The sequence below is a fragment of the Ambystoma mexicanum genome, chromosome 8 (genome assembly GCF_040938575.1).
Source record: "Ambystoma mexicanum isolate Mex_15411 chromosome 8, UKY_AmexF1_1, whole genome shotgun sequence".
Taxonomy (NCBI): Eukaryota; Metazoa; Chordata; class Amphibia; order Caudata; family Ambystomatidae; genus Ambystoma; species Ambystoma mexicanum.
The window spans coordinates 1597349747-1597361755 of NC_090929.1; the positions used below are offsets into that span (position 1 = coordinate 1597349747).

The following is a 12009-nucleotide window of genomic DNA, read 5'->3' on the forward strand; positions in this document are numbered from 1 at the left end:
GAGATGAGTTCATTAAAGATGGCGAAGACTTCCTTGGTTTGGGAGTTAGCATGAGTGATTCGAGCGTTGAAAGAGGTGGATTTGACTTTGATAATGGCGTCTTTATACTGGTGGGAGATCTGGTTAGTGTCACTAGGGTTGGCATGCCAGTTTTTAAGATGGTACGTAGGGCCTATAGTTCTTCTGTGAACCACGAGTTGGTGTGCAATGACTTTTTTTCTTTTTTGCACCCTTGTATATGTCTGCTAGAATGTTGGGGTCATTAGAGAAAGGGGGTGATAGAGCCGGGACATCCACCTTATAGAAGCTAGCAGTATTTACTGCAGAGCGTGCATTTGTAAGCGCTCCACTTGATACTGCAAGGTCACATGCCCATGTGTATGAAATGACATCAAAAATATTTTTGAGACAGGATCCGCAGTAGGAGTGACACCTTCGCTGGGCCAGGATGATCTAGGTCATCAGCTAAAAGGTATGCAAGGTTTTATGATACGATTAGACAGGATACCATTGTGATTAATGTAATTGGTATGCATGTGGAAGGAGCATGTAAATCAGCTTCACGACATCAGCCAATTTGCATCAGGCAAACAGGATCAGCTCATTGTGTAAAAAAGAATGACAAATTCTGAAATGCTGATAGTTAAATAATAAGTGCATTTGGGAAGGTTGCGGGATTGTGGTGGTCTGGCAGGTTTAATGGATGTCCATCCCTGCGTGACTGTTGCAACACTGCCTGTAGTGATGCCTGGACATGTCTTCATGACATTCAAAGACTCTACCTGCGGTTGATGGTGTTGGACATAACAGTGTGAAGCAACGCTACTATGAGATATGGCTGAATGATACATGGAAAACTAAGGTCACGTAACTTCTGATCTCCACGATGTGTGTTTGCGCTTTATTCAGTCAAACATCTACTGCGGAACATGAGCTGGTGGCATGTGTAGATCGTTAGGTTTGTTGTATAGATGTTCGTCATCATGGGCCAAATTTGAGAGTCGTTCACGGATTACGACAAAATTCGTCCAGCCATTGTTGTAGTATTGTTCCTGCCAACTAGGTAGTGCCATGGTAGCCGTGTGTTACCATCAAGCTATCATCTACAAAGCAGATACAAATCACGTCTGTCCGGATCATGTTTGCACATAAATCTAGTGGCATACGATGAACATGTTTCTTCAGAATGTCAATATTAACCTGGATCTTTTTGTTTTTACACTTTTTGCAGCTTCTAGATCACGCCGCTGACTGGGTACGATGCTCGGAATTTTGAACTTCCTGTTCACCCCGCTGCCGACACCCGCACTGATCGGGCTCTTCACCATCGGAATCACCGCTTTCCTATGGGCGATCACCAGACCCAAGGCTGTCAGATGTCCAATCGACTTGAACAGGCAATCCATAGGAATTCAGGTACAAATGTTATTGCGCAGATTGCAGCAACTTGAAACGCAAGATGGCCGTTCTATCTGTTATTTTCAACGTGCACTAATTATGTTGTTTCTCATGAGTCCCCACTGGACGCTCCATTATCCTACATATATTTTTATAACAGGGACTGTCAATTCAGATTCCATCTGTGTAGGGGTGGCAGACAATCTGGTGGTATCCAGCCATAATGTACCCAACAAATATCTCGTCATATCATGATCTTGACACAAATATCTACCCAGCAATCTCAATATGAACTTAATACCTCAGTACCATAATTTAACATAGACCAATTGGCCAAACCCCCCATCAAGCAGGTGGCTCCAAAGATGGCAGCACTGTAGTCAGATTGGACAATTAACCCAGTTCTAAAATAAGGGAGTTCTCGTTTAATAGTACAGTTGACCAATTCGTTTCTTGACAATCTTTTAATTTTAAAGGCTTTATGTCGATAACAGTTTATGAGCAACTATGGGGAGATGTTCATGTTGAGATTATTGTTGGGAAGTATTAGATTGTCAAGGTTAGTCCCAGTAACCAGTCCCGCCACTGTTGCTCGTTCGCAATTTGCCCTTTGTGAACCGGAAGCTTCATCTTCCCATAACACCCAGCAGTATCGGAAAATCTCATTGGTTAATGGCATGCACCACCTCACATCCTGAATCGTTCCTGAATGTCGCCACCTACCTGAAGCTCTAATCCACAAAAACTGAATTCACCAGTAGTAGTTCATGGTGGATTACAGGTGTTTTCTGAGCCTGAGCGAGTGAGCAAGCAGGATGAGTGAGTCAACCGTTTGAGGGGATTCTCCCCCTAATTATGGGGACCGAAGAGTTGCACTTTACACCTTATTTCTTTTAATTAGAATAAGAAAACAGAATGTACATGTCCCGCTGCAGACCCTACAAAGGAATCCATTAAGACTTCACGTCCACCGCATGGTGCTTCCCCTGGCACTGCCATTTGCAGATCACAACTGACCCGGAAATAAAAATGTGCTATGCAGGTGCAATGGTGGTTCTGAACTGCCGGTTTCTACTAGCGCATTTGTGTGGCCTGTAGTTCTTCACTCCAGTGGATTCGCCAGAAATCCTGACCTCTGCTTCAGTGTTTTAATCTGTCTGTTGGATTTTGATGCACGTAGCCTGGTTTTCTGACCCACTGTCTGAATTGTGGACTGATTACTGGACTGTCCCTAGAATGTTAGCTGTGGGTTTTTTATGTTCAAATACTCGTTACTGTAAATGTGGGTTGTACCTATCTCAGTGGTTATTTTGGGACAACCTGGAAGTGGACTTTCATTTACGGACCCCAGTGTTTCCGTGGAGTTATTGGACCTTGATAAGAACTCAAATGTGGCCTCCTGATTGTCAGGTGTTCTGGTTTCAGAACGGGTGGCACACACAGTAATAATAATGACAAGACAGGATCATGACGTCGCTGCATCTTTTACACACAGACTTCAACTCCACTCCTCCTCTTCCTCAAGCATCTTCCTGTCCTTACACGGACAGCAAGGCATGTCCACAGAAAGAGGCGAGGCATGTCCATAGAAAGAGGACAGGACGCTACACTTTTTCTCTTAGAATTCCTCTCGTGCCACCCACGTCAGTCCCTTTTGTACTGTTAATGCAGTGTTGGTCCACAGGCAACACAACATAATCTGGTTGAAGGGATACAGAGTAGGTATACTTGCAAGATTCACATTTCTCTAAGATACCACAGGACTAGTGGGGAGAGGTGGTTTACCCCATGAGGAAAGGGAGTCGCTAACCTTTGTGCATTTATTCTTGCAGCCAGGAAAGTGGTTGTACCCCCTCCTGCCGCTTGCCCAATCACGCATCCACAAGAGTATTCAAAGTCTCTTGAGAGGTGGAGTCTGGAGCAAAGTCTTGCCACTCTTCCACGTACTCTTCTCAGAATCTGTGTGACCTAACACATACACGAACACACACGCTCATCAGTACTTGTGTTTTATAGGGCGCAGATCTATCTTGGAAAAAACAGAGCGCGCGACATACCATTGCAGGTAAAATATGAGACAAGGAGGGAGGGTGTTACAAAATGTGGAGGGATGTGGCGTAGGAAAGCGAAGCATCTAGGAGGCACAGAGGTACTGACTGGAGGTCTCAATTTCCTGCCTCAAATGCAAGAGCACTCACAGTCTGGCTTGCCACCAGGATGGTGTTCCAGTAGACAGGGGTATTACAAGAGAAGTCTTTGTTTCTGTTAGGCAGAATCCTGTGCAGTTCCCTTAGGGAGCACTACAGAAGATTAAGACTACAGGTGAGAGCAATAAATCCCCTTTGGTGTCAGTACCACAAACATTTAGTTGGTAGCTGTGGCTGAGCAGTCAGACTTCTCTCAAGAGGGAGATGAGCAGTATTCAGGGTTTACACATTAGGCCTACAGTACTATGGGACAAGGAAACACTAACCAAAGCTTTGTATTAAAAAGTAAATATATATTTATTTTATACACTTCTAGTAAAACACATTTATCACAGTCATCAAGCAAGTTAAAATTAAGTCAAGGAAAAATCTACATACTCCCTAGTTAAACTGTAGACCAAGTGAACCAGAGTGAAAACTGAGCAAAACGGCACAGTGAAAACTACACACAAGGGATGCTCCAATTTCTCACAAGGGAGGGAAAGCACACATTATATAGAGATAGCTTCTTCCCCACCCTGCCAACACTTCCCATAAGTTTGTGAACCAGTTTAAACAAGATAGTGCATCAGTATAGAATATACCTAAATGAAAACTGAGCAAAATGGCATTTCACAAGGTTTAGCAAAGGGAAGAAAAGGGTAGTTATCAGAAGCAGAAGCACCAACACAATTCGAGTTGAGAATCAATCTAAAGAAGGCAGATCTAACAAATGTAGCCAGAGTCAATAGGCCTGTGCGAGAGTCAGTGGTACAGGGCAAGGGCCCCGGAGCGAAATGTTCTCGTAGCTGCAGTCAAGTCTTTGGTTAACAATTTTGAAAAGGTGGATGCAGAAAGCGAAAGACAATGTTAAGAGAGAGCGGCGGCCAACCCAACAGGTAGGTAAAGGATTTAAAACACCTTTAGTGCTACCGCGAAGAAAGGGCGGCCTGGCGGAACAGTGTACCTTTAAAATGAAGAAGTGGCTCCTGCGGTGGCGGTTGTTCCTGGTAGTTCCTGCAGTTCGGGGGATCCAGCAGAGGAAGAGAGGCTCTCGTCGTGGAAGAAGGTTCGCGTTACTGCACTACCCAGGGATGAACCTAGCCGCGTTGCTGCCCGACGAATAAAAGGTACGCTCCTTTAAATCGCATTGCAGGTGGACTGGTGCTTGGCTATCCGGCCTCCGTGTACAGGGTACTGGCGATTCAACCAAGGCAGGACCAGGAAGGCGATTGGCAAACTGGTTGCCCCACCAGCTCAAGGGAAGAAGGCTCTTGCAGATGAAGATCTTCTCTCGTCGTGTGGAGAAAAGTGGTGAGACGCTGCAGCAGGGCTTCACCGGTGGTTCAGTCGTTGCAGATGTCTTTGGCTTCTCTCCTCTTCGGCTTCTTGTTCCAGTGGCGACGTCTTGCTCTTCCAGTCCTCAGGATCCTGCTTTTATGCAAAAAGATCCCCATTCATACAGCCTAGCTTTCACTCACACAGTGGAGTGGTCATCTTGGCGGGAGACCCTCCAGCCTATCAGGATAGAGTGCGACATGGGTTGTGGAGGCAACCCTGTCCAGGGGTCCTACTCCCCCTCCCACACAACGGACCCACCCCAAACTCAGTGGCGCCGAAAGGAGGGCTTCTTGGCAGAAGCCCGCCTAAAGGACGAACAAAGGATCCCCGACCTGGGTCAGGAGGTTAGAGAAAGACACGAGAAAGAAGTTATATTAAAGTTCTGGCAAATAAAACCTACCGGAGTAAAGTTAATATTAAAATACACCGGCAGTATGTTAGAGGCTGTCAGAAAAAGTGGTAGCCTCGAACAATGGGAAAATCCCATAGGGAAATATTTGCGGTTGAATATTTATGGTAGTAACCACTGCCACCAGCCAGAAACTTTAGAGAGAGGGACTGTACGCTACCCCCTCGAAAATGAACACGAGGGAAAAACTATTAACCCTTTCCAGTACCTCTATAGTAAGATGGGTTGTACTGGTTAAGTTCATAAAAATTGAATAGTAAAGTCAATTGGGACTTTACATGCCCTGGGAGACAGTAGTCAGTCCCAGGGTATGGAGTCTATGTTTGGGGGTCGCTACGACACCCCTGTGTCACTGCACGGAGGGTGCTGTGTAACACATGTGGATAAAGATGGTTCCTATGGAGGTGAGATAAACCCCATAGACATTAAACACAAAAATAGCCTAGAACACATATAGCAAAAATGCCTAAGAGTGGGAAAAAGAGTCTCACTCTTAGCAGGTAAAAATAAACAAACCCTTCAAATCCAGCAAAGCTGCTGGGGGACTCTATAGGTAAGGGAAATTAGCCATAGAATGAGAATTCTCCCTAACAAGTTCCTGTTTTTTTCCTTGCGTTTCAGTTTCATCTCTTCATACAAACTTGCGCGGTTGCACACATCCACATACACGCATCATTTTAGTCAGCATTCTGGGCTGCCACTAATCAACAGCTCCTTGATAAATCCAGCAGCACGTGGAAACATGAAACGGGCTAGAGGTCTCCGCCACCTCTCTCTGATGAATCCAGCCTCCTTGGGAGCTTTAGAAGACTTTAAGGGGGCAGTCTTCACCGATCAAGTTATAAGCTGTTCTGGATTTACCAGTACCTCAATAACCTCTTAGGGCTCTGTAGGGACTGCGCCGCCCAGTGCCTGCAGGGAGAGCTGTTCTGGCGGCTTGAATATGTAACTGGGCAAGCATTACACACCGCCACACATGGCAGCCTAAGTGCATCTGCAGTGCTCTCAGACAACGATTGCCTGTTTAACTGAAAGCCAGCCCACCGTGGGAGATGCTCAAACGCCTGTTAGCGCCGTCACAGGAAGCGCTCTCCCTTTATATCTCAACCTTCCTTTATGGGTGGTCGGCCTTCCCTCTATTAGCCGGTCAGATAGCACAGTGAGCTAAGCGCTCGCCCCTGATATCTATGTGCAGCCTGCTGTGGCAGGTTCGAATCCCAGCAAGCTCAACTCTGCCTTTCATCCTTCCGAGGTCGATAAATTGAGTACCACTCTGTGGGATAATAATGTCTTCTGTTATTTCAGTGCTCTGAGACCGATGGGTGTCTAGCGCTATATAGGAAATAAATTATTATTATGGCAACGATGCCATTAACAATCATACCCTGCATCACCAACACCAATCATTCGCTCATCCATTCTTGTCACTCAGGCATAAGCCTCGAATGATAAATCTGTACCAATAGCCATAATTTCCACTTTGAGAGCACCCTCTCCTTCAAGAACCACATGGGAAAAGAAATATAATGGCTGGCATTGAAATTGCCAGCACTGCATGGTAAATACTTGCTTACCACAAAGAGACTTCTGGACCATTGCCCAAGGCGTGAACCTCTTAAATTGACATCCCATTTTGATCTTGGTGGCGGATCTGGCAGAAATGACCTAATCGCTCACTTCGGCTCATTCCTTTCTGATCTGTGTCTGGAGCTATCAGGATGGTCGTGTAGCTCATCAATTTTGTACCGCCATTGAAAGGGCATTGGCTAGAATATGCGTGATCATGTTCGACACAACACCGATTGGTCTGCAATGTGCTATAACCTAGACCTATAAATGTTAATGGGAGATTAATCTTGGGAACACTAAAAGTATGTGCCTTGATAATAATAGGTCTGGTGTGAATCACAGGTGGCATATTCATGGACACACCCTATATCTGATAGGAGACTTCAAATGTCCATAGGTCATCATGAATACAAAATTGGGTTGGGGCGATGAATGGGAACTGGTCGCGCATAAGCGTGCCCAGTATGTGAAAGTAGTGTCAAGCTCTGATATTTGGTATGTGGGATTGAGTAAATAGTTCTTTATTGGAGCATATCGAGCTAAAGTATTGCTCGTCCCTTTGAGGTCGGAGTTATGGGAATTTGCAGGTTTTCAATTGGAAAAGAACTCCAGGGTTGCCTTTCAGCCAGCCCATCCCATTCATATATTTCTCTAGGGATATCAGCACGTTGGGGACTTGGCATGCCCACAGCCAGAGACCCCATGTGTGCCAACTGATCCCCCTCTTCTAAAACACTGTGACGATCAGGAAGCCACGGTTTTGGGGTATGATATGATATGATATGATATGATATGGTATTTGTAACGCGCCTATACACAAGTGTTTCAAGGCGCGACGAGGCAGGGAGGGGGGGAAACAAGGGGAAGACGGACAAGCGATCCTACTAGGCCAGGTGTCATTCAGATCGCGCAAGTGCAGAGGTAAGGGGAAAGGAGAAAGTGCAGGGGGAGGAGGTGGGGGGAAAAGTGCAGTACAAGGTAAGTGGCGTAATAAAATAATAAATGATAAATAATAAATAAAAGGGCCAGCTGGTGGCAAGTGCGAGGTAAGTGAAGAGCAAGTGCTGGGTAGGGGGCTGTAGGGATACAGTGACAGTCCCACAGTGCAGGGGGAGCCAGGGGGGCAGTGCAAGTGGAGAGTGGCTGGGCCCTGGACCGAGGTCGCTGAGAGTGGCCCAGATGCAGGTTAAGTGTAGAATTCAGGGGGGAGTTAAGCAGGTTTAGCAGGGGAGAGGGAGAGAGAAGGCAGAAGCGAAGAGGAAGGTTTTGAGGTGCTTCCGGAACCGGAGGTGGTTCTCCTCAAGTTTCAGGGAGGCAGGCAGGCTGTTCCAGAGGGAGGCCCCTGCTGCGGAGAGAGATCTACCCCCAGCACGTTGCTTCGAGAAGCGGCTGACCATGAGGGAGTTAGAGATGGATGAGCGAAGGGCTCGTGAAGGAAGATATTTAGGAAGAGAGAGTTGAAGGTATTTAGGCCCCAGGCCCCAGAAGGCCTTGTGGACAATGCAGAGGGTTTTGAACTTAATCCTCGCAGCCACTGGGAGCCAGTGAAGAGATTTCAGTCCTGGAGAGATACGGTCCCTGGGCTTGAGGCCAAGGACAAGTCTCACAGTTCTGTTCTGGATAAGTTGCAGAGGGCGGAGAGTGGAGGCAGGGAGATTAAGATAGAGGCTGTTACAGTAGTCCAGCCTTGAGAGAACCAGGGCTCGGGAGACAGTGAGCTTCTGGGGGAAGGAGAGGAAGGGAAGAATACCTCTGAGGAGGTGCAGCTGGTAGTGTGATTTCTTAGAGACATCAGATATATGAGGAGAGAAGGAGAGTGTGGAATCGAAGATGACCCCGAGGTTTTTAGCCTTGCAGGTAGGGGCAGGAAGGGGGCCAAGGGAGGCCGGCCAGAGAGCTGCAGGGAAGGAGGGAGTGGGTGCGCCGATGAGTAGAATCTCAGTCTTACTGGCGTTAAGGCAGAGGTCATTGGCGGCACACCATTCCTGGATAGCAGACAGACAGTCGGAGATGAGGGAAGGAGAGGAGGAGGCCGAGGGTAGCCTGAAAATGAGCTGGGTATCGTCCGCATAGCACTGGAAGTGGGGGCAGAGGGCGGCGATGCGGTGGGCAAGGAGTGCCAGATACTGGTTGAAAAGCCATGGAGAGAGGTTGGATCCCTGGGGGACACCACAGGTGGAGAAAAAGATGTCAGAGAGGAAGGAGCCCATTTGGACCTGGGAGGGTCGACCGGAGAGGAAAGAGGTCAGCCATGCCAGAGCCTGACCAGTGATACCCAGGTTATCACGGAGACGGTTGAGCAGGATGGCATGGTTGACAGTGTCAAAGGCAGAGGAGAGATCGAGCAGAATGAGAACACAGGGAGTGTTGGAATCAAGGTTCAGGAGCAGGTCCTCACGGATGTTCAGGAGAGCAGTTTCCGTGCTTCTGGCCGCTCTGAAGCCGGATTGATGGTCATGAAGATTACCAACAGATTCAGCATGGAGGTTAAGCTGGGAGATGGCCAGTTTCTCCAGGAGCTTGCCCAGGAAGGGAGTAATGGAGATTGGGCGATAGTTGGCCGGGCAGGAGGGGTCGGAAGAGGGTTTCTTGAGGAGGGGGTGCACAAGGGAGTGCTTGAGGGGGGATGGGAAGACTCCAGAGGCGAATGAGTGGTTGCAAAAGTCAGCCAGGGCAGGAGCCAGGGAGACGATGTGGTCCTTGATGGTTTTGGAGGAACAGGGGTGAACCTGTTTAGACGAGGCTTTCATAGATCGGACTTGTCTGGAAACCTCGTCAGCAGAAAAAGGTGGAAATGAAGAGAAGGAGGGCGGAGGGGCGGCTGCAAGAGAGCAAGAGGAAGAGCCGGGAAGAAAGGGAGGGAGGAGAGGGGAGGAGAGTGAGGACAGGATGTCCTGAGTTTTTGAGATGAAGTGCGAGGCCAGTGCAGTGCAGAGGGCCTGGGAGGGGACAGGAGAGGTAGAGACTGCAGCAGGGTTGGCCAGCTCCTTGCAGATTTTAAAGAGTTCGGCCGAGTTGTTTGATGCCTCAGAGATGCGGGCTTGGATAAGGGCTCTCTTCTTAGTGAGAACGGAGAGCCGGTATTGCCTTTGGAGCAGGCGGCAGGCCAGTTTGTCAGAGGATGAACATGAAGCACGCCATTTCCTCTCTGCCACCCTGCACTTGCGTTTTAGGGTGACGAGATCCGAGTCGTACCAGGAATTACATTTGGCTTTGGGCTTCAGGCGGATTCTCATGACGGGGGCAAGGATATCGAGAGTATCAGATATAGAGGAATAGAGCATGGAGAGGGCTGTGTCGGGGTGGGAGTCAGCCGAGGGGGGAGGAGGGGGCGAGAAGGTGGCAGCGAAAGCCTCAACTGACACGCGCTTCATGGGTCGGATGACCGAGAAGGTGGGTGGCAGTGAAGAGGGTGGCTTTGCCTGTGGGGTAGGGAGGGAGAGGTGGGAGGATAGAAGAAAGTGATCGCTCCAGGAGAGAGGAGTGGAGAGAGGGAGGGAGAGGGGAAGGTCAGAAGAGATCAGAGCATCAAGAGTGTGCCCTGCAGAGTGAGTAGGACCAGAAGGGAGAATAGAGAGTGAGAGAGAGTTGCAGAGTTCGCGAAAGAGACCAGTGGGGGGACAGGAGGCATCAAGGTGGATGTTGAAGTCACCGAGAAAGAGGAGTTGGGTGGTTGAGGACAGGAGTGAGGAGGAGAGATCAGCCCACTCAGAGAGGAAGGAGGAAATTTGACCAGGTGGCCGATAGATAGTAGCCACTGTAAGGGAATGGCTAGGAGAGAGAGAGAGAAAACATTATCGCCAGAAGGACAGCCCTTGATCCTCAATGGAGTGACAACACTTAAATGTTAGGATGAGTGTTGGGCACAATGAGATGCAAACAATGCCCAGTGTGTGTTATATACTTAGTGATGAAAGAATAAAACCCTATTATTGCAGACGTTTTGTCAGCAGTGGCTAACCTTATGTTCCCAAAACACTTTTTCGATTTTATGCAAGGCTGCCAGGAACCCACATTGGTGCTACTATCCCCTTTCCCTTTATGTTATGAGTACTTATAGAGTGCAAACTATCACCAGCTAGGGCATCATAATATTCTCTGTCAAAGAGTCACATATATTGCCACTTCTACTATCAGCCGAGAGAAATATTACTGACTTAAAAGTCCAAGGGAACAAATCATTTGCCACCAAATCAACCCGATCCAAAACATCCTTCCAAAAATCTAACACTCTACTACACTCCCAAAGCATATGTTGGAAGGTCCCTCTTGTGCAATGACACCCCCAGCACAAGTCTGTACCTGCCAATCCTCTCCTATTCATTCTCACAGGCGTCCAATAAATACGTCCTAGAATGCGCTGATGGATGCATCTCAGGTTTAGAACTTGGATGCATTGCAAAGCATTCTTTGCTAAGGAACATTGGTAGGAGCTTGATGTGAGATAAAGGCGACTGTAAAGGGCTGCCTTTAGTGGAAAATGATGACGCTTAAGACACGTTGGGTTTGCAGCATTTTACAGGATTAAGAGGCCATTTCCAGCAGGGTTTTTGGGGTTCACTCTATGGGAACATTGAGGGGCAAATGGTGCATTGCACAGCTCATTGGTCAGTCTGGCTTTCACTTTAAATACAACTTTTCAATCTGGGGTGATGTTTTTTTTTTCTCGCCAAAGAAATCTTTAGACAATAAAGTGAAAGGAGGATAGCTCGGGAGGATAACTCAGGGGCAAACGACACGGAGCACCACGGGTTCGATCCTCGGGTCTGCGCTTAGAAACCTCTGGGTATTAAGCGCGTTATAAATAACCAATCATATCAAAAGTAGGACATTTTAAAAAGAGGTTAGGCCAGAAAGATTGATGAGAACATGGCAGGCTTAAAACACTTCCTTAAAAGAGGGTAGGCAGTTGGGGTTCATCCCCAACTAATTATTGGTAAATGTTGCTGGTACATTTTGAAGCATGTGGAGTCTGTTACATGATTTGTATAGTGCTACATGTCATCTTCCTGCCACTTCAAAGCGCTTGGGGATGTCGTTGTGGTAGGACTCTGGCCTCACGTCGATTGATGCTTGAGATTGTCTGGTGGTTTTGCCAGGGGAAGC

At 47.7% G+C, this 12009-nt stretch overlaps 1 protein-coding gene across 1 annotated transcript in view; it reads left to right on the forward strand.

Annotated features, from left to right (window-relative positions):
• The first annotated feature begins 1233 nt into the window (after window positions 1-1233).
• Window positions 1234-12009, forward strand: part of ACSL5 (acyl-CoA synthetase long chain family member 5) — a 142755-nt gene continuing 131979 nt past the window's right edge. The window contains exon 1 of the mRNA XM_069611790.1: window positions 1234-1416. Coding sequence (XP_069467891.1) covers window positions 1261-1416 — 156 coding nt within the window. The 5' untranslated portion in view covers window positions 1234-1260. The remainder of the gene's footprint in view (window positions 1417-12009) is intronic.